Raw genomic sequence first — 20,126 nt, forward strand, 5'->3', positions numbered from 1 at the left:
ACTACATCTACTCATACAATTCTATTTTACTCAACATAACATTGATTTGATACTTATTGACAGGCAGTTTCGTAAAAAATCGACATAACGCTCGCATGCTATATTCATCGGATTTTACGTGTTATTTAGCTACACGGTTAGACAACACACATGTAGTTGAGTGGGTGTATGTGCAAAACGCTGATGGAAATACGCGTTTCTTTTTTTCCCAAACGAAAACAAGTCCAACTACACATCTACGGCACATAGCGTCTAATTCTTACGCAACGCGTCGTTCTCGTAGCGTAACCCGAGTACGGCTATAGGTTTCACGATGGTTCAAGCACGTCTCAAAACGAAAGAATTCACGAGCGTGGACGGTTATGCTTCAGCGTTTTGAGTTGGACGTGTTTCAACCACCTTAAGTATCCCCGTTTAACCCGCCCGATCATCCATAATGGCTGCAAATCTACACGACGCGCTTTAGCTCGTATGCGGCGATTTATTTACGTGCTTAAAAACAAGCGTTGTTGTGTTTATTCGGTGCATTTTGCGTCTGAAACAAGTGATTTTTGCGAACAAAGGCCCTTGTTGCTTTTTTCTGGGGTGAGGTGAGTTCATTTTCGTGCAGTGAAGAGAAGCGGGTGGTTCATATTCAGTCGTGTGACGTTTATGCCTCTAGATGGCGATAAAAGACCGCAGAAGAGCATCAGCATGATGATGATGATGAGGAAATGGGGCGGATTAGCTGGGTTGCAGCACTGCTGCGACCGTAACCAAATCTCACCTCACCCATTAATACCGTTCTGTTATGAAGACACAATGAGATGGCATTCAAAAGCAAAGCGGTCGACTCCAAGGTAAAACCGCAAAAGAACTCGAAATGTTGATATTTCAGCTGTTCCATGCACCTGAAACGTCAATGACGTTATGTTGTGATCAAAATAGTAAATACTAGCATGTGAAGCGTTTGAGTTTGACAAAAAGAAAGCTATCCAGACCACTCACACCTGCACTACCATCTCAGAATCCAAATGCATAATAGTGCTTTGTTCTATTTGATTGACTCTAATAATTCTTGGAGAGCATCATACGAAGAACGGTTTTATATTTTTATTTTCCCGTTTAGCAATAGCTACTTGGGTGAAATTATGATAACATCAGAATCAGAAAGCATTTAATAGTCCCACAATGGGGAAATTTGCAATCTACAGCAGCAAAATTGATAGTGATGGGTTGTGTCAAAAGATAAAACAAATATTCTATGCACAAAAGAAAACGTCAGGAGACTGAAATGCACAACTGCACAAAAAAGTGTCATAAAAAGAACTTTACATCGTGAAAAGTATAAAAATACAGTATGACAAGCATATTTCATGCATCTAACTGTACTGACTCGACACAAGGTGGCTGTGCTATTTACAATCTCACAATGCTATTTACAATGTAATTCAGCACAGTAACCAAAGTGTAGTGTTTATTGGATTTGATTGGATTGGAGTTGCCTTTATTAGTCTGGCAGTGGAGAAATTTACATTTCACAGCAGCAAAGTTATAAAAGGAATGAAAGTAGAAAAACAAAATACATGAGCTATCAACATGTACATTCTTCTTCTTTTCCTTTCACATTATCATGAGTTTATCAACATTTATTCAGCCAAAGTGCAGATTTTGTAAACGATAGAATTTTTTTTTTAATGGCAGGTAATTATAAAAAATGTCATAAAGAAGTGTGTACACTGAAATAATTATGATGCTTTTGTGTCAATTTACATCACAAACGTACTCATTTGGAAATCTTAAGTTGAAACTATTATTCTTTTATTTAAACAGCAACAGGTTGGATATAGAATTCGTACCTTGTAATCGTTGTGTTTCATTGAAATGTCATCGAGATTGATAAATGACTGAATTTACATAACTGCTTAACCGATAACTATTGTCAACTCTATTATTTTGAATTGGACAATGTTCACTGCACACTTGTGGGAACAGAACATGAGACAAAACATTATAAAATGGCATTACAGAGCAACGCTAGCATGTGGTTTATTTGTCATTTTTGTCATGAAATTTAATAGGTCACACACTTGCAGTTACGCTCGGAAACGACGCCCGGCGTGAAAACTTCTTGAGCTGAGAGGATGACACGTATCAGTCTCAATTTTAAATGAGACATTTTCATTTTGTCGCATGTGTTTTGGGTAGATTGCATTGAGAAAGTAGAACTGTAATATTTACCAAAGGGGCATTTAATACAGATGTATAATATTAATGAAAGCTCACAACCAGAAGGTGTATTTCCAAATTTCCATAGTGTTTGGTGCACTCTGGTCAACTGACTAGCGTATCCGCCTTACAGTTCAAAGGTCGTGGTTTCGTAGTTATGCCTCTGGCTTCTTATGAGAATCTTCATAAAGATTTGGTGCATCATTTTTTAATATAACATGGCTTCCAGTGGACACTCCTGAAAATCAACAAAACAATATATTGACATAATGATTTGATTAGCATTGATCTTGGGAAGCTAAATTGTGCTGATACTTTTTCCTTCATGTCAAGAGTGTCAAAGTAATTTTTTTGCCGCGGGCCACAATGTCGTTACGGTTTTCACGTGGGGGTCATTATGGATTTGGGAAGCCATTAGAATGTTAAATCCCCTCCACATATTACATATAGAGCGCACAACAAATTCACGAATAACTTGTTTTCAAATGTGAAGTAAAAAATAATGAATAGTGGTTTACATGGGACCATTTGAAATTTTGGTTCAGACTTTCGCAAGGATCATGGAATTTCATTTTTAATGTGGCGGGCTTGACTTTGACGGGCTTGACTTTGACGGGCTTGACTTTGACACTAGTGCTTCATGTAAATTAAGTATGATCGTAAATGGTTGGCCTGTGAAGAGTCCCCAACATGTTTGTAGCTTCAGCGCAGATGACTCACGAGTAGTAAACACCTACAACGCCCAATGGGGAGGTGCTAAAGAACATTTCTACTTCGTATTGCCTACCATGGGATTGATGTAACATTTTCAATATAATAGTATCACTATCTCTGTCTCTGTCTGCCAGACCGTATTCATCAATTTGCTGCTCTGCATGCTGGTCTTCTACTCACTGTTTTACATGATCGGCAGTGTGTGTTTCGGTGCCTTCAGGTGAGAAGCTTTTGCACACATTCACCTTTGAGACACATATCCAATAAACATGTAATGATACAATCAAATCACTCACGGACACTCTCATGTGAATGATACGTGTTTTGATGTTAGTCATATCTACAGTATAATGAGCGGCACCAACTTGATTTGTTGTCAAAGTAAAAAGCCCATGGATACAATGTAGTCCATCCATTCAGTCATCCATTCATACATCCATCCAACCCAAACTAATCCATGCATCCATCCAACCAACCCAAACCCATCCATGCATCCAATCAACCCAAACCCATCCATCCATCCATCCGTCAAATCAACTCAAACCATCCATCCAATCAACACAAACCCATCCATCCATCCAACCAACCCAAACCATCCATCCATCCAATCAACCCAAACCCATCCATCCATCTATCCATCCAGCCATCCATCCATCAAATCAACTCAAACCGTCATCCATCCAATCAACCCAAACCCATCCATACATCCATACATCCATGCAATCAACCCATACTCATCCATCCATCCATCCATCCATCCATCCATCCATCCATCCATCCATCCATCCATCCATCCATCCATCAAATCAGCCGAAACCATTCATCCAATCAACTCAAACCCATCCATCCAATAAAAACAAAACAAACCCATCCACCCAATCAACCCAAACCCCTCCATTCATCCATCCATCCATCCATCCATCCATCCATCCATCCATCCATCCATCCATCCATCCAATCCAATCAACTGAAACCCATCTATCCACATGACAGCAAGTCCTCGGTTTTATGACAGAAACTGAAACCATTCATCCAATCAACTCAAACCCATCCATCCAATAAAAACAAAACAAACTCATCCACCCAATCAACCCAAACCCCTCCATCCATCCATCCATCCATCCATCCATCCATCCATCCATCCATCCATCCATCCACATGACAGCAAGTCCTCGGTTTCATGACAGAAACGTAACCTGTAACCTGATAACAAAGTACCTTAAGTTGTTCACTTCAGTAACCAGCATCCCTGAAAGGGTTAAACTCACCAACCCAATCTAACATGTAGTTTGCACATTGATGATACACCTCCTGTGCTGAAATATTAGTGTTGGAAAAAAATGTACTCCAATAATTCATATGGTAGTACAGCCAAACCTCGGATTTTGAACGCCGTTTCTCGACCAAAAATGTAAGATTTTTTTATGTCTTTGTTTACAACCGAAAATCGATTCTCAACCAAACTGAGTACACCTTAATGTACCACTCGATAATAATACCCTCCGCTTCATTATACGTCATTTCCTTGTGTCACATCTCATTGTGACCGACGCATTATCCTCGTGTAGCGTTCCATTGTGAGCAAACGTGTTTGTATTGTTAAATTGCGATTAAAAAAAGCAGACATTAATTACATTGATTATAATGGGAAACGTTTCGGTTTTTGACCAAATCAGTTATCGAACAGGTTTCTGGGATGGATTATGGTTGAAAACTCAGGTTTGACTGAACTCAAAATTTTAATACAACTGAAAAGTGCAAGAAACAGACAAGAAATAAGCTTGAGCAAAGTTCCTTTCTAAAAATGACTTAATCACAGTAAATATTATGACAAATGCTTCTCTTATACAAATGTAAACAAACGAAATGAAAAACTGCAAGTACAAAAGTGACTGTGCGTGCCTTGTTGTGCCACATGATGACACAAATTAGCTAATTGCGTGCCATTTGTACCTTCAAAATGTCATCATTGCAATACACCTTGGAATGAAAAGCATTTCAATGTCATAAATGATAAATTTTAACTATGGTAACCGGCAGTAACTGAGTCTGCTTGTTCTTTTGCCATATGCCTTTCGTAAATTTAAAGGACAACCGACACCATTTTTATGTTTCCTAACTGACATCAGAAAGACGTTTTAGAGCATCTAAAATACCTAAAACATGCAGGTTGATATTTTGAGTCAATTGCAAAACACGAATAAAAATGACTGAAAGTGTCCCAAAACTACTTCAAAATGACCCCGGAAATGCAGAGTTTCAGAAGGTCCCACCCCCTTGAACGTGACGTCACGCTAGGGCATTTTGCCTTGCTCTAGAATCAAAACAATGGCTTCAGATTCAGAGAAGATGCTTTCTGTTACTCATCCAGTTATTAATATGATTCAAATAGTTCTGAAGAGGAAAGCATAAATGTTTGCAATCTATTAAAGAAGTCCTTCCTGTATCATTTTGAGGCATCTGGACTCCATTGTAGCATCCCAGAAAATGCACAAGATGGCGCCTAAGCGCCGTTGGAAATGGGCTGATTTGTCTGCTGGGAATTTGTGTCAACTAGTATCAAATAGTCGTCTCGGTGGAACCATCGCGTCACTTATGTGTTTTCCTTCTAATTTCGCCATCAATACGGATCAACATGAAGTTTTCAGACCAAACAAAGTACCCAAAATGCATTGTGTGTCGCTTTCTCGGTCAGGGGCGTTCCAGATGTGACGTCACGTCAGGCATCGTCATCAACTCGAAAACAAGACTTCCTGAATATTCAGGGAGAGTCTTAAAACGTAAAATATAGCTGTATGCTGTGGAATCTTTGTAAAATATGCTCAATAGAAGTCATTTGAAGTGATTTTACAAATTATGGACACAACTTGTCTGGAGGCGTCGATTGTCCTTTAAAATGTCCATGGCACCATGACCTAAAATGAGACCTTTTGTATTATTTACATTAAAGTCATTCAATGTATTTCACTCTTGATTTTCTTTGGTTTAATTTTGGCACATCTTTCTGTTTTAATCCAAACACAGGTTGGATTATTTCGACGGATGTATCCCTTTTGACTTTAAGACCAAACCGGAGGATTCCTCCTCGAAATACTTGGGTGAGCGCACCCAAGGCGGCGAGCCAGCATGATACCCAACAAACCAGATTGTCGACTCTTGATTGACTGTTTTTCTTTCCTCCTTGCCAGTTAACCTGCTGTCTTTGGAGCTCACTTATTTTTGCAGTGGCTTGCTGTTTGCCGCTGTGGTGAAGAGGAGAGTATGGGACTATGCTCTCACTGTCACTTGTCTTCACGTCATCATCACCAGCCTTGGTGAGTGGTGAAGTTGTTAATCAAGAGGGTGAAAGAGATCTTTAGATTGTGAAACCGTGCTGACTATTAAATAAGATAAGAAACCTTTATTAGTCTCACAATGGAGAAATTCCCAATTCACAGCAGCAAATTATGAAAGGAACTTGCAGATGAACAAAATATAGGAGCTGCTGTACTCTCGGGGCGCCATCTTGAAGTCAAAATAACAAAATAATACAACATAATACATAAGACTCAGACAGTCATTGCATCTTAACTACTTTTCTGCATCGTCTTTGTTTCATGAAGCAGTTATAGTCGAAAGAGGACATGATCAAACTGTCCTTTCACCAATGGATCAGGGACCTCATGCTGAAAATGTCTATACATCAACCGACAAGTTAAGTTTTGAACGCAAACACGAAGCTGTAGCATCCGTAGATGGAAAAAAGTGATCTGCTTTTCCACATAAATCCGATTCAATTCCAAGCCGCGACTCCCGGTTCCACATACGCATCGGTGATCTGCGCTCACGCTATATATATTTTGTGTATTTCATGTATATTTCAGTAATGCTGGAGTTTCCCCTGGCATGGCAGTGGTGGGTGGCCTTAGGTGAGACCAAGTAGCATGTCCTAACCGAAATGTACAATGTGGCTTGGATGCCATTTTAAATAAATGTATCTATTTCCTTCAATATCTAGCTATTTGGCTGGCTATCTAGCTGGCTACCTAGCTGGCTACCTAGCTGGCTATCTATTTGATGTCTGTTAGCTATCTGGCTGGCTATCTAGCTGGCAATCTAGCCGGCTACCTAGCTGGCTATCTATTTGCTATCTATTTGCTGTCTGGTTGCTTTCTAGCTAGCTATCTATTAGCTATCTAGCTGGCTAGCTATCTAGCTGGCTATCTGTTAGGTAGCTAGCTAGCTTTCTATCTATTTGAGTTATTTCGGATTGAGTGAATGCTTGCGCGTGTGGCTGCCGCTGCTTACCCACAGAAAAACTTATCCTGTGACTGTAAAGTGACCTTGAGGGTTTTGAAAGGCGCTTATAAATGAAATGTATTATTCATCTTCTTCTTATTATTTGTTATTCCTACAGGTGGCGGCTTGTTTTTGATGACCTGCAATGGTCAGCTGCTTGCCTACTTTGCCTGTCAGGATGACTAAAGCTATGATATGTAACGTTCACCGTCTGTGAAATATCAGAAATGTCAAATATTTGGAGTCTATAAAAGAAATTGTGTTTATACTGTAATTAGCATTAACTTTGGAATTCACAAATTAATTTATTGTTCATGACAAACTTATGGATGTTGTTAACACTTTCTGTCTTGCCATCAACAAGGAGATGATTTTGTATTTTATTGAGATGCACATTGTACAGTATTAGGTTCTGTTTTTGGAAAACTGTGAATGCAACAAGAGAATGGGAAGGACGCAATGTGTATTTATATATTTTGAAAGAATAAAACGTGTCAAAACAAAATCTTTGGACATTTCATCCGACTCCCGTATAAGTACTTGGACAAACAAAAGATTTTTATTTTTTATTTTTTACTGGTAATTTTTACTTTGTCTTCACACAACACCAGAAAGTACCGGTAATCAGAATAAACAAATTCAAATATGACTACTGTACATATTTTGAATGTTGATATTAAAGCTCAAATATGACTTCTGTACATATTTTGAGCTTTAATATAATATTAAAGATTTATTTATTTATTTATTTATTTGCTTAAAATGTCATTCACATTCTGTCACGGTTTGCGAGGTGGTGATGGCGGGTTCGGATCCCGAAAAGCAGGCAGGAGGGAGCAGGAGGTTGTTTGACAAATTGTATTAAAATAAAGTCATCAGGAACAAAATGTAAAACATCAAAATCATCTGAATGGAAAAAATACAAAGTAGCAAAAGAAGACCAAAAGTAAAAGTCCGCCAAGGTTAAACAAACACATACATAATGCATGCAGCAACCAAGCAGCAAACAAACAATGAACCGGCACCGGATGGTCGTTCCGGGTGTCCTTTTAAGTGTCAATGATTAAACGACCAGCAGCTGCGAGACTGCAGGCAGGGCTGACGTCGCTACCCGCTGGTCGCCAATCTGATCGGGACGACCAGCACCTGTGCAGGTGTAGGCGGGGCCGACAGCGCCCCCCGTTGGTCGCCAACCAGATCATGACACATTCATTGAAACAGACACAGTATCCATTCATTTTCTATGGAACTTATCCTCTTCAAGGTCACAGCTCACCTGGAGCCTTTCCCAGCTGACTGCACCTTGGAATGGTCAATAACAAAGCACGCAGAGAAAAAGTAAAACATTCAAACTCACATACCGGCGAGTGAACCACTAGACCATCAGTGATAACAGGTATCAGTAAATTCAGATGTATGACGTTGAAAAAAATACATACTTTGTACAATTGTTGCGACAATAGTTGCGCTTCATAAAAGCAGTTCATGTGGTGTTCATGTAGGAGAACCCTACAAAGGTTTCGCTCATCGCACCCTCTTGACACTTGTCATGTATGGAGATGGGCACGGGCTGTAGCGTGAACTCGGGGTCGATGTAGCTGATGTCGCAAGGACTCCTCTGCGAGAAGCAACAGGACAATCAAGATCGTGATGTAGTGTATTGAAAAACATCTAGTTGTAAAATTACCACATTGGGGATGAATGGAGGTTGGACTTTCTTCGCCAGTAGGTCATCCCAATTGATGGATGCGAAGAACGGATGTTCCTGTAGCTCCACCTGGGTGGACGAGAGGTTGATCTCGTTCTAGCAACATGTATTTATAATGTCTGGCTGTCTTTTACACAAGCTCTTACGATGTCACGCCTTTCCCCCAAGCGTCTAGAGATCTTTCTTTCCAGTAAACCCGCTAATAGCGAGCAAGCCGCCTCAGATATTCCACTTCGCAGGCAAAGAGGTGCATGGAGTATCTTCTCAAACATCTCTGTTTTACTATTGCTGTAAAATGGAGGCTGACGAACAAAACAGGTTATTAATAATCATTATAGTAATAGTGGTGATGATAAAAATAAACTTATTGTGTGGACACGAAGAATGGATAATAATAAGTTATTATTATAAGAATAATAATAACCCTATACTATATAATAATTGTAATAACAATAAATAATATAATAATAATAATAACGATCATTTTTTTATACTGTAGAATGTACCTGTCACTGGTCAAAAAATGTATACAGCATTTTTTAATCAGACATGCAAGTAAAGTATTCTAAATTATTTTTTTTGCATATTCCAAACCCGCCCTTGGTTTTAATAATAATAATAAAAATAATGTATAATAGTAATAATATAATAATAATCATATATATTATATTATATTGAATTAAATTAATGATAATAACATGTTATTATAACAATCATAACAATATCAAAATAATATCCAATCATAATAATAACAAGAAGAATAATACCATATACTATAATAATAATAATAATAATACATTTCATATTATTATTATTATTACACCAAAGGTGGGTTGGAATATGTAAAAAAATAATAATTTAGATCACTTTACTCATATGTCTGATTAAAAACTGTTATATACATTTTTGACCAGTGACAGGTACATTCTACAGTAGCATTGATAATTTTAAAAGGCGGGGACATGTATATCTTGAGATATAGTCATGATAACAAAAATTTTTGCATTACAAGATGTAGTTTGTTTAAAAAAAGGACTCACCAGCCCGTACAGCATCTCGAAAAGCACGCTGCCAAGTCCCCACCAGTCCACTGTGGGACTGTACATATAACCCTGCAGCACCTCTGGAGCTAGGTACTCCGGAGTCCCGCAAAACGTACGCATGAGTCCACCGACGGACACCCCTTCTTTACAGAGTCCAAAGTCGGTCAGCTTGACGTGACCTTCGCTGTCTAGTAAAATGTTCTCCGGTTTGAGGTCTCTGAACACATTCAAAAAGTACAGTAAAGTCTCGTTATATCGATATTCAAGGGAGTCCGAAAAAATATCGATATAACCGGGACTATCGATATATCCGACCCTGTTCGCATGTAATTTTCTCCATGCGTGCATAGAAATAGTATCGATATAACCGGGACTATCGATATATCCGATATCGATATAACGAGACTTTACTATATATGCTTTACCTACTGAGACAAAATACAACTTTTGCGGCAGTAAATTAGGTAAGCCGACACAGGAAAATGAGATCCAATATTAAAATCCTGCCTTTAAAGACATTTTTTTGAAATTTTGGTTGAAAGACCATTTTTGTGGCACTAATATTTCTGATTTATTAGCGCTGCCAGAAGGCATTTCATCACATAACATCTACTTTGTAGCACAAGAAAACTTTTCTTTGGAATTCAGAGCCAGAGACACAGCGAAAACATGAAGCTGGATGTTACGAAGGTTACCTGTACACAATGTCTAATGAGTGAAGGTAGCCCAGCGCCAAGGCCATTTCTGCAGCATAAAAAGCAGCCCTGCTTTCAGGAAATGAACCCTCTCTCTGGAGGTGATAAAAAAGCTGAAAGTGACAAAATGAATCAATAATTGGTTGTACTTGGAAAAACAACTGAGAATGTCGCAATATGATTACCTCGCCTCCATTAACGTAGTCCACAACAAAGTAGAGCATGTTTGGTGTCTGGAAAGAGTAGTGGAGTCCCACCAAAAAGGGATGTTGCACCCCTTTGAGAAGAACGCTCCTCTCAACCATCACATGCTGCTGCTGCAAAAACAATTAAAGATGGGGAGATAGAGAAGTAATTAAGTAGGTGGAACAGAGGTGATTTGTTTAAAAACAAAAATATTGCAAAAAATAAATGTATTTTTGGAGCTCTCAAAATATATTAAAAGATAATCCTTGATACATATTCTCTAAAATTGTTGCACAAAACAAAGAGGGTAAATTGGGAAATAGAATTATGGAAAAAACATTGATAATAATAATGTTGAGAAAAAAAAATGATTGCCAAAACGCAGCAATTTAATTTTCAATTGTATTATCATCACTCACCACTAGATGGCAGACTTGGCTTATTTGCACTTAAACTGGGTCTTAAATGAGGCAATATTTCAGCAGACTGATTTTTTTGTGCCTTTGAAATGATATGCAGTATAAAGTAATATAAATATTATTAATGTTTTGAATATGTTAATTTTTTGGGGGAGGTGGGGAGTTACTGTTCAGCAATTTTGTGCCATCCTTGAATGGTCATTTCTACTAAAGAGAGAAATGACCTATAAAAAAAACCAAATCATGTACATCATTATTTCGATTTTTTTGCTTCAAACACTTTGTTGTTGGGTTTAATCGTTGATATTATATACATGCACTGGGAAAGGTATTAAAATAAAATCCTTTTGAAACATAACCTGTACAACCCAATGGGGTCTTTCCTTTTGTTTATATTTTAGAGTGGGAAATTGAAAACTGTACAGTTACTCAATACAGTTGCATATATCAAATATGCTTTTTATACTGTATTACAATACTTGCACGATGTACAGTTCTTTTTAATAATACATTTCATTTCTAAGCGCCTTTCAAAACTCTCAAGGTCACTTTACAGTCACAGGATGAGTTTTTCTGTGGGTGAGTAGCGGCAGCCACACGCTCCAGCGTTCACTCAACCCACAAGTAACTCAAATACTATTTTGTTTTTATCGTTTCACCACCCACCCCAACTTATTTCAATTTTGCTGCTGTACATCGCAAATGTCCCCATTGTTGGATGATTAACAGCTTTCTGATTCTGAAAATAAATTATTTTAAAATGCAAATGGTTCACCTCTCAGCGTGTCAACTTTGTAGATCTACTCTAGGTAGGCATGTTACCTCTTTCCTCATAACAACTGTCTGTTTGTGTAACACTTTCACAGCAAAGTAGTCGCCAAGTTTTTTGTGTCTGGCCAGCAGCACCTGAATCAAAAGAATGAAGCAATGACACAAAAACAATAAGCGACATATAATAAATATATATATATATATACATATATATTTATTTTTTTACCTTTCCAAAACTCCCTTTGCCAATAACTTTGAGGTAATCAAAATCAGAAGGTTTCATCCTAATGGACACAAAGGAAGACAAATTCTTAAAAAAAACTTTCTATAACATCACAATGGAAAATAATTACTTAAAAAACAAATGCAAAAATGAAAAATTAGAAAAACATATTAATGGCAAGAGAAATGTATGTAGAAAAATCATGATCCAAAGCATACCACACCGTGTGTCAAACATGGAGGAAGCTGCGTTATGATATGGGCATGTCATAGCTGCTAATGGCCAACAGCTGTGTTCATTTGACACATTATGAACGCCGCGCGATGTAAGTATACGGAATCATTCATTGTGTTCGGCATTTTTTTTTCTTCAATATTTATGGCCTCGAGGTATTTTCCCATAGAAATATTTTTTTTAATTACGACTATATGAGCGTGTTCATATAGGTTAATGAGATGACAGAACACCATCAGAAACCAAGGGCCCCCTGATTATTATTATATCAATTTTTTTAATGGCACTAAACTGATAGAAAGGCTCAATCATGACACAAAACATACACATGAAGGATTTCTCAGGAAGGACGATTTTTATTCGCGAGTCAATAAAATAAGCCATTTGTGCTTTTTATAACTCCATGATCACCATAATAGAAGACAAAAATTTAACTCATTCACTGCCAGATGTGCAAAAATGTGTCCACTCCAGTGCCAGGGTTTTTGTCATTGTCACTCGAATTCCAGGACCCACAGAATAATGAATTTTAGGACTACATAAACATTCAATACAGCGTTAGAAACCTTAGACTCTCTTCTTTCATCAGAAAGAAAGCGTTAATTCCTAAATTTTATGGGTTTGGAGTTATATGTGCTTGAAATGAGGGCGGCTGTTCAAAATACAATGCAATATACTGTATACATATTGGTTTATTGTATATACTGATACTGTGACTGAAAAGTGTCCTTGAGAGTTTTGAAAGGCGCTATTATTATTATTATTATTATTATTATTATTATTATTATTATTATTATTATTATTATTATTATTATTATTTAGGGCTTTAAAAACAGCTGGGAGGAAATGCTGCCCCCTTTTGAAAAAGAAAAAAACAGCCAGAGGCCATGGCCAGCACTTTATAGGCACCCAAGCATAAAAAAAACCAAACAAACTCGGGAAAGGCGCTCTACATCATTTTCAATTCCTGAATAAATTCATGAATGGCAGTGAATGAGTTAAAATAGATTAGTTCTGGAATTATGGCCATGACATAAAGTCCTTGAGAGTTTTGAAAGGCGCTCATAAATGGAATGTGTTATTATTATTATTATTATTATTATTATTATTATTATTATTATTATTATTATTATTATTATTATTATTATTATTATTATGACCATTGCCATGAATCTGTCTCTAGCGATGTGGTTTTCTTCTATGTTTTTGTCAGGAAATTAGTTCCATAACTATAACACCAAAATTGTGTAAACTGTTGTGGAATTTTCACATGACGGCTGAAGAAACCTTTTCACCAATAATAATAATAATAATAATAATAATAATAATAATAATAATAATAATAATAATAATAATAATGCATTTAATTTCTCAGCGCCTTTCAAAACTCTCAAGGACACTTTACAGTCATGGGATAAGAACTTTTTTTAGGTTGGTCTTATTTGTTAATTTCTATTCTAGATTCGTACAAATTATGTATTATACAGCACTGATTTATCACTGACAGTTTTTTTTTACTTTTGGGTGTGGCTTACAATATACGTATACTCATGTGCTGACAGACCAAATGTTATATTACATCTATTATTGACCTTCAATGAAAGACATACTCACAAGGAGGACTGGGACCTTATTGAGCCCTGATGAGACAGAAAATACATACTAGATTAATTAATCATTTTCTTTTCCTGGTTTTTTTTTTTTGTGTCATTGCAATCTCACCGCGTTATCTCTGTCCTCCATCTTTGCCCTGTTTCGGTCCTCCATCTTTGCCCTGGTTTTGCTCCATAGGTGACGGATCTTTTTGGTGTCCTGACTTCAAGGGAGGGGATAGTGCATTGACCAGTGTCACCATGTTTTCCAACATATATAGTATTTTAATGGTGACTTACTCTTGACAAAGTGGTTGATAAGGGGAGAGTTTGTGTAATAAGTCCCTGAAGAGAGCTTTTCTCCCCTTCAGTAGAGCTGAAAGATAGTGGTGAGTAAGGTTAGTTACAAAACAATTTATCATTCTGCAGCATGCAAAACTAAATTCAACGGACAAAATATTCAAAAAGGGACCTTTAAACAATATTAGGTTGAGCGCTTTATTGCATTGTTTCCCTTTATAATGTCTAATAGTGGGATTTAATCTTAACCCTCATATTATGTTTAGGGGTCAATTTGACCCGTTTCCATGTTTGTGTTGACTAAAGCACTGGATATCCTTTCCTTATCGGTTCTTCAAAACAGTACTAAAATATCCCAATGGGAAAGAAAATATGTTGTCTCTTTTCAAGCATGCTTACAATACCTCAGAAACAGTTGTTGCTGATGTCACCTATTATTTGACTGTTTTGTGTGGATTTCTACATATGGGTAGCAATGACCCACAACATAATTAACGTGATTTTTCTTTTAAATATAATATGATGGTTAAATTGATTTTTTTTCAATCGACACTTTGTAATATGCTTATTTTGCTTACTTGCGAAACGGTGCAAGTACAAGAAAAAAATGTGAACTTCACTTGTGCCATTTGGCTAAGTCACATGAAACTATCCAATTTCCATGTACCGTCGAAGCCTCAAAAATCACAAATTCCGTTTTTAATAGAATTTTAATCTGCTAAAAACTTTTGAGACCAAGTCATTTGAATTTCCAGGCATATTGTTTACAACTTTTTCTGACGTGCTTCATCATTCGTGCACTTGAAATGACGTCGGCAAATTAAAAGAACAGTATCCGCCTTACCTGAGAATAATGACACAAGCCTCCTCATTTTGGCGAAGGTCATCTCCCGATCGTGAGTCAAAGTCATGTGAATGAAACAGTGAACAGCTATATAAAATAAATTAGGAGCTGACCGGAGAAGTAATCTTCACGGCTGGTCTCAAAGTCGTCTGAGGTTCCTTTTGACAGACCCCAAATAAATGAACGGCTGTGGTGCATTCAATGATCGTCGGAATTTGTGGAGTCCTTGCAAAACGGCACATTTGAATGAGGTCGGTGAGAGTACAGTACATATTTTGATTGGCACATGCTGTATTATATAAATGAGATGTAAATGATTTGTTTGATATACTTTATTTTATTGTCATTATCAGTATCATCATAGAATAGCATATCGTATAATCATTAAAATTGTATTGTATGGACATTTTAAAAAGAAAAAAATGTAGCTGTTACACCCAGAAATAACAAGAAAATACAGAGTGGTGTCCAGTTTCATTTTAAAATTTGACACTGAGCACATTGGTTTAGCTTGTTGCTGTTTTGGAGTAACAGGTCTTTTATAAACTTTTATTACTGCAGTTCCTGATGTTCATCTTGAGGGATTTCCACAAGACATTTATTATTGAAGTACAGATGATGGCTGAAGAAACCTTTTCGTCAAGTTATTTTTATTGAAATTCAAGAAAGTAGAACAGAAGTTCCATTGCAGACTAAATATAGTTAATAGGTCATGACCTACATGACCTACTGTGACAGCATTTGACAACTCTGTATCATCCCTCTTGTCTCATGTAGCCATCACATGCCTAAGAATCCACAGGACATGTCTGGATCATTTCCATGCCAAATTGTTATTTGTGTTTGAATGAAACCAGTTCAAAATTTATACTTGTTTACTAGTATAGTTCGAGCAACCCCACACTCCCTAAAATCATCATCCTGAACTTTACAGTCTTAAAGTCTGCATTACGTAACCACACTTTTATGACTGTGTGATCATATGATGAATGAAAATAGCAAGCGGTGCTATTTTAAGTTCCTGCACAGTACGTGATGTAAGTCGTAGAGGAGTAAAGTCAGATTTTATCATTGAAAACTGTGATGTAAAAGTGTGTGTGTGTGTGTGTGTTTGCTCATTTACAAAGGAATTAACAGTCAGTTTTTTGGTGAAGTGAACAGGTAAGCGCGTCGGCCTCACAATGAAGCGGTGCAGGGTGTCACAAATGCAAGATGGTGGTGGTGACCCCAAGAATGAAGACAGGAGGGAGGAGCAGGGTGTATTTGACAAATTGTATTAAATAAATCCAGCAGGAACAAAATCTCAAACAAAAAAGTCATCAGAACAAAAAGATCCAAAGTAGCAAACAAAACTATGAGTAAATAATAATAATAATAAATTTCATTTCTAAGCGCCTTTCAAAACTCTCAAGGACACTTTACAGTCACAGGATCAGTTTTTCTGTGGGTGAGTAGCGGCAGTCACATGCGCCAGCGTTCACTTAACCCGGAAGTAACTCAAATACATAGAAAGATAGCTAGCTAGCTAGCTAGCTAGCTAATAAATAACTAATATATAGCTAGCTATCGAGCCTACAGATAGCTTATAAATAGCAAATATACAGCGAACTATAGATAGACAGCCAGCCAGCTAGCTATTCATGAAAGATGGACGCAGGAGTCTCAACGAGGGCAAAAGGGGGTCAGCGCCCAACATGACCTCTCATTTTTTAACCCATTCCCCATTTACAATCTTGTCTATCACAGCTTTTACTCTCGTCAACGGTAGCATTGAGATTGTAAAATAAGAAGGTGATTCTCAGAACAGGTGTGCTTTACACGACTGGGTAAGCTCAGGAATGTTGGTTAGTGGTTGACTCCTCATAGCTGTGTGCCATATGGGCACCATCCAATCTGTGGGAACCAAAATTATGGTTGTATTTGCTCATTATCAAATATTTATTTCATTAATTAAACTGAACTGGATTTCATAGCTTTTTTTTGTTGAATGTTCTTTGACTGATTTCCAGATGTGGTATGCTTTGGATCATGAGACATGTGGGATACTGAAGTAATATCAAGTGTGTATGTGTGTCCCATGTCTAAAATTGGGGGGGAGAGTGAAGAGTTGATTTGGGTCATGTGAGTTAGTGGTACAGAAAGGTGATCTCTTGACAGTTCATATTTTCACTGCATTGCCCCGACAGCAAATGGGTCCGCACGTTATTCACTATGACAATACCCGAAAGTTATTTTTTTTCTTTGTTTGGTTTTAGACATCCAGTAAAATGTCAATCCTCACACCATATCAGTCTTTAGCAGGAAAAAAAATCCCTATAAATGTCGAAATCCATCTGCATGTAGGTGCCATGCTTCACTCAGCAAGATTGTCTTGATATCAGATGTCATGCCTGAGAAACAAAAGGTCCTGACTCATTAAAAAAGCTAGGAGGGCCATCTAATAATATATTAATTGGTCGTATTGGTTTGTTTTTACCTTGATTAGTCTCGCAGTGAAGAAATTAACATTTCACAGCACCAAAGTTATGAAAGAAAGATGAAAGGAAAGAAAGAAGTAGAAAAAATACAGGACCTGCTGGAAGGGCAGCCACTCTTGAAGACAAAGAACAAAAAAAAAACTAAATCACAAATAATATGTATATGTAATACAGTAAAGTCTCGTTATATCGATATCGGTTATATCGATAGTACTGCTTATTACGAAGCTATTTCTATGAACGCAAGGAGAAAATTTACATGCCGCAGGATCGGCTATATCGATAGTCCGGTTATATCGATATTTTTTACGACTCCCGAGAATATCGATATAACGAGACTTTACTGTACATATAATATAAAATATGTCTTCAATGAGCATAATATGCATGTTGTTTTTTTTGTTTGAGAGCAGTACACTTTCAGGACTATTTTCTCTCCCACAGCTCTTTCTAAATAATTGTCAATTTTTGTTAACATTTGTCAACTGCGGGCATGTTTGTGATTAATGTTAAAGACTGTTTGTGATTAAGGGGTGTACAGTATACATAAATGTTACTTGAGGTAGCTAAAATGGGGCTTTCTGGGTATCAACCCAGGAAGATGGAAACAGTTGTGATAATCGTAGTACGTCATTTGTCCTATAGGTGACGACAAAACTAGAAGAAATGCAAGATTCCACTTCAAACACACTTGCACTATTCAGTTTAAGAGAGGAGCGGTGTTCTGTTAAACATTGCCCTGATTTGTTGTGTGTCTCGTATAATGTGAAAACTACAGGTTAGAAATTGTAGTTAATAAATAGTTTCAAAAAATCGGCAAGAGAACAATCAACAGCTGAGCTGTTGATCAACTAATTGAGCTGTCAGTTTGTGAGCAACTAAAGCAATATTTCATTTAATTACAGGATTTTGTCAGGATTTTTTGTGACCTTTTTGGGGGGTGTATAGTAAAATAGAACACCATTACATTATTCAAATGACCAATTTTATAACAGTTACTTGGAGATCATTACACACAAAGACAAACAACCATTCATTCTCATACTCACACCTAGGGACAATTTGGAGTGTTCAATCAGCCTGACATGCATGTTTTTGGAATGTGGGAGAAAACCGGAGGACCCGGAGGAAAAAAAAAATCTTCAGCCGTCATCTGTACTTTTTTGAAGGTGTTGGACGTTTTGCTTCTCATCCAAGAGGCTTCGTCAGCGAACTAAATATAATAAATAATTATAATCTTTTATTTTCAGCTTTTCCATTCAGGGGTCGCCTGAATGGCGACCCCAAACTAAAGTTCACTGACGAAGCCTCTTGGATGAGAAGCGAAACGTCTGACACCTTCAAAAAAGTACAGATGATGACTGAAGAAACCTTTTCATCGAAGAACCACTCCTGTACGACTGAGAGCTTACACAGACGAAATAATAATAATAATAATAATAATAATAATAATGCATTTAATTTCTCAGCGCCTTTCAAGTATTATTATTATTAATAATAATAATAAGTATTATTATTATTATTATTATTATTATTATTATTATTATTATTATTATTATTATTATTATTATTATTACATATTTGTTTTGGCCAAGCTATTACGTTGGATGCCCTTTCTGACACAACCCTCTGTATTTATCCGGGCTTGGGACCGGCACTATAAGACACTGGCTTGTGTCCCCTTGTGGCTACAGAACAACTAACTCTATGAACGTAAATAATAATAATAATACATTTAATTTCTTAGCGCCTTTCAAACATGAAAATGCTCACTAAATGGCTGCCAAACACAAAATTGGTAATCGATCCTCTGAAGATGGAGGACACTGATTTTCTGTGGCGACCCCTGACTGGAAAAGCCGAAAAATTATTATTATTATTATTATTATTATTATTATTATTATTAGTTTTTTTATTATCGATTTATTATTGTTGTTAATGTTATTATACAACAGAAGCAGAAAGTACGTCCAAGCTTTCGCCAGGACTGTGTTATTGATTTCTCGTTGTTTACGTGCGCGCTCCCGTCAGCCTGACTTTCAGCTCGGGAGTGTGCGCGCAGAGAAAAGGGGCGGGGCGGAGCTGCGTGGAATCAGGGCAGCTGTTGGCGAGGAGTGCCCTGGATATTTACCTTCCTCAACCTGGATCCTTGGACACCGTGGCCCGTCCGGAAGTGTCCCCGGCGGTCACTTACATGTGCGCGATTCGTCTCTAAAGCGGGTCGACGGAGGTAGACGAGACTTTGTTTCTCTTTTTTTGATCAGTTCCCTCTTTCTCAAGAAAGGTTTGATGTCGGCGGAGTTGTTCCGGGCTTTTGGGAAAAGTTTACTTGCAACGCGTTTTTTTCGTGTTTAGGGTGTGTAGCTACACACTTCGAACGCGAAGTCGAAGCTGTCAACAGGTTCCGTGTTTGGCAAAAAGTACAGAAAGATCA

General features: G+C 37.3%; 3 protein-coding genes across 7 annotated transcripts in view; 2 read left to right on the top strand and 1 right to left on the bottom strand.

The window, feature by feature from the left end:
* Positions 1–335: 335 nt before the first annotated feature.
* LOC148896806 (putative transmembrane protein 244) lies at positions 336–7,705 on the top strand. 2 transcript variants are annotated; one of them, XM_088999139.1, is made up of 7 exons: positions 341–590; positions 662–839; positions 3,057–3,142; positions 5,947–6,020; positions 6,111–6,236; positions 6,786–6,830; positions 7,319–7,705. In XM_088999139.1, exons 2-7 carry the CDS (start codon positions 807–809, stop codon positions 7,384–7,386), a joined length of 432 nt encoding a protein of 143 aa, XP_088855265.1. In that variant the 5' UTR covers positions 341–590; positions 662–806; the 3' UTR covers positions 7,387–7,705. The 2 variants fall into 2 exon arrangements, with proteins under 2 accessions (XP_088855266.1, XP_088855265.1); XM_088999140.1 differs by lacking the exon at positions 6,786–6,830 and having other exon boundaries at positions 336–590.
* Positions 7,706–7,769: 64 nt separating this feature from the next.
* sgk2b (serum/glucocorticoid regulated kinase 2b) lies at positions 7,770–15,368 on the bottom strand. Of its 2 annotated transcripts, XM_088999138.1 has the most exons (13): positions 15,216–15,368; positions 14,372–14,447; positions 14,202–14,295; positions 14,094–14,119; positions 12,249–12,306; positions 12,074–12,157; positions 10,832–10,963; positions 10,647–10,759; positions 9,949–10,168; positions 9,055–9,210; positions 8,888–8,977; positions 8,640–8,818; positions 7,770–8,502 (listed from the first exon to the last, which is right to left on the bottom strand). In XM_088999138.1, exons 1-12 carry the CDS (start codon positions 15,280–15,282, stop codon positions 8,684–8,686), a joined length of 1,251 nt encoding a protein of 416 aa, XP_088855264.1. In that variant the 5' UTR covers positions 15,283–15,368; the 3' UTR covers positions 7,770–8,502; positions 8,640–8,683. The 2 variants fall into 2 exon arrangements, with proteins under 2 accessions (XP_088855264.1, XP_088855263.1); XM_088999137.1 differs by having other exon boundaries at positions 7,771–8,818.
* A 4,405-nt stretch (positions 15,369–19,773) lies between these two features.
* Positions 19,774–20,126, top strand: part of ptpn3 (protein tyrosine phosphatase non-receptor type 3) — a 30,298-nt gene continuing 29,945 nt past the window's right edge. For all 3 annotated transcript variants that reach the window (XM_088998759.1, XM_088998761.1, XM_088998760.1), the window contains exon 1: positions 19,774–19,922. The gene's annotated coding sequence lies outside the window, so the exon portion shown is untranslated. The remainder of the gene's footprint in view (positions 19,923–20,126) is intronic.

Source organism: Hippocampus bargibanti, linkage group LG06 (assembly GCF_051943395.1).
Source record: "Hippocampus bargibanti isolate YZ-2025 linkage group LG06, ASM5194339v1, whole genome shotgun sequence".
In the NCBI taxonomy this organism is placed as follows: Eukaryota; Metazoa; Chordata; class Actinopteri; order Syngnathiformes; family Syngnathidae; genus Hippocampus; species Hippocampus bargibanti.

What these genes read in the sequence shown, in the direction of transcription:
- LOC148896806 (XM_088999139.1), top strand. Translation starts at nt 807, where the DNA reads ATGGCATTCAAAAGCAAAGCGGTCGACTCCAAG. An exon ending in GCAAAGCGGTCGACTCCAAG is followed by an intron (nt 840 to 3,056) that starts GTAAAACCGCAA and finishes TCTGTCTGCCAG; the next exon opens with ACCGTATTCATCAATTTGCT. An exon ending in GCAGTGGTGGGTGGCCTTAG is followed by an intron (nt 6,831 to 7,318) that starts GTGAGACCAAGT and finishes TTATTCCTACAG; the next exon opens with GTGGCGGCTTGTTTTTGATG.
- sgk2b (XM_088999138.1), bottom strand. Translation starts at nt 15,282, where the DNA reads ATGACTTTGACTCACGATCGGGAGATGACCTTCGCCAAAATGAGGAGG. An exon ending in ACTACGTTAATGGAGGCGAG is followed by an intron (nt 10,760 to 10,831) that starts GTAATCATATTG and finishes TGTCACTTTCAG; the next exon opens with CTTTTTTATCACCTCCAGAG. An exon ending in TCGAGATGCTGTACGGGCTG is followed by an intron (nt 9,211 to 9,948) that starts GTGAGTCCTTTT and finishes TTTGTTCGTCAG; the next exon opens with CCTCCATTTTACAGCAATAG.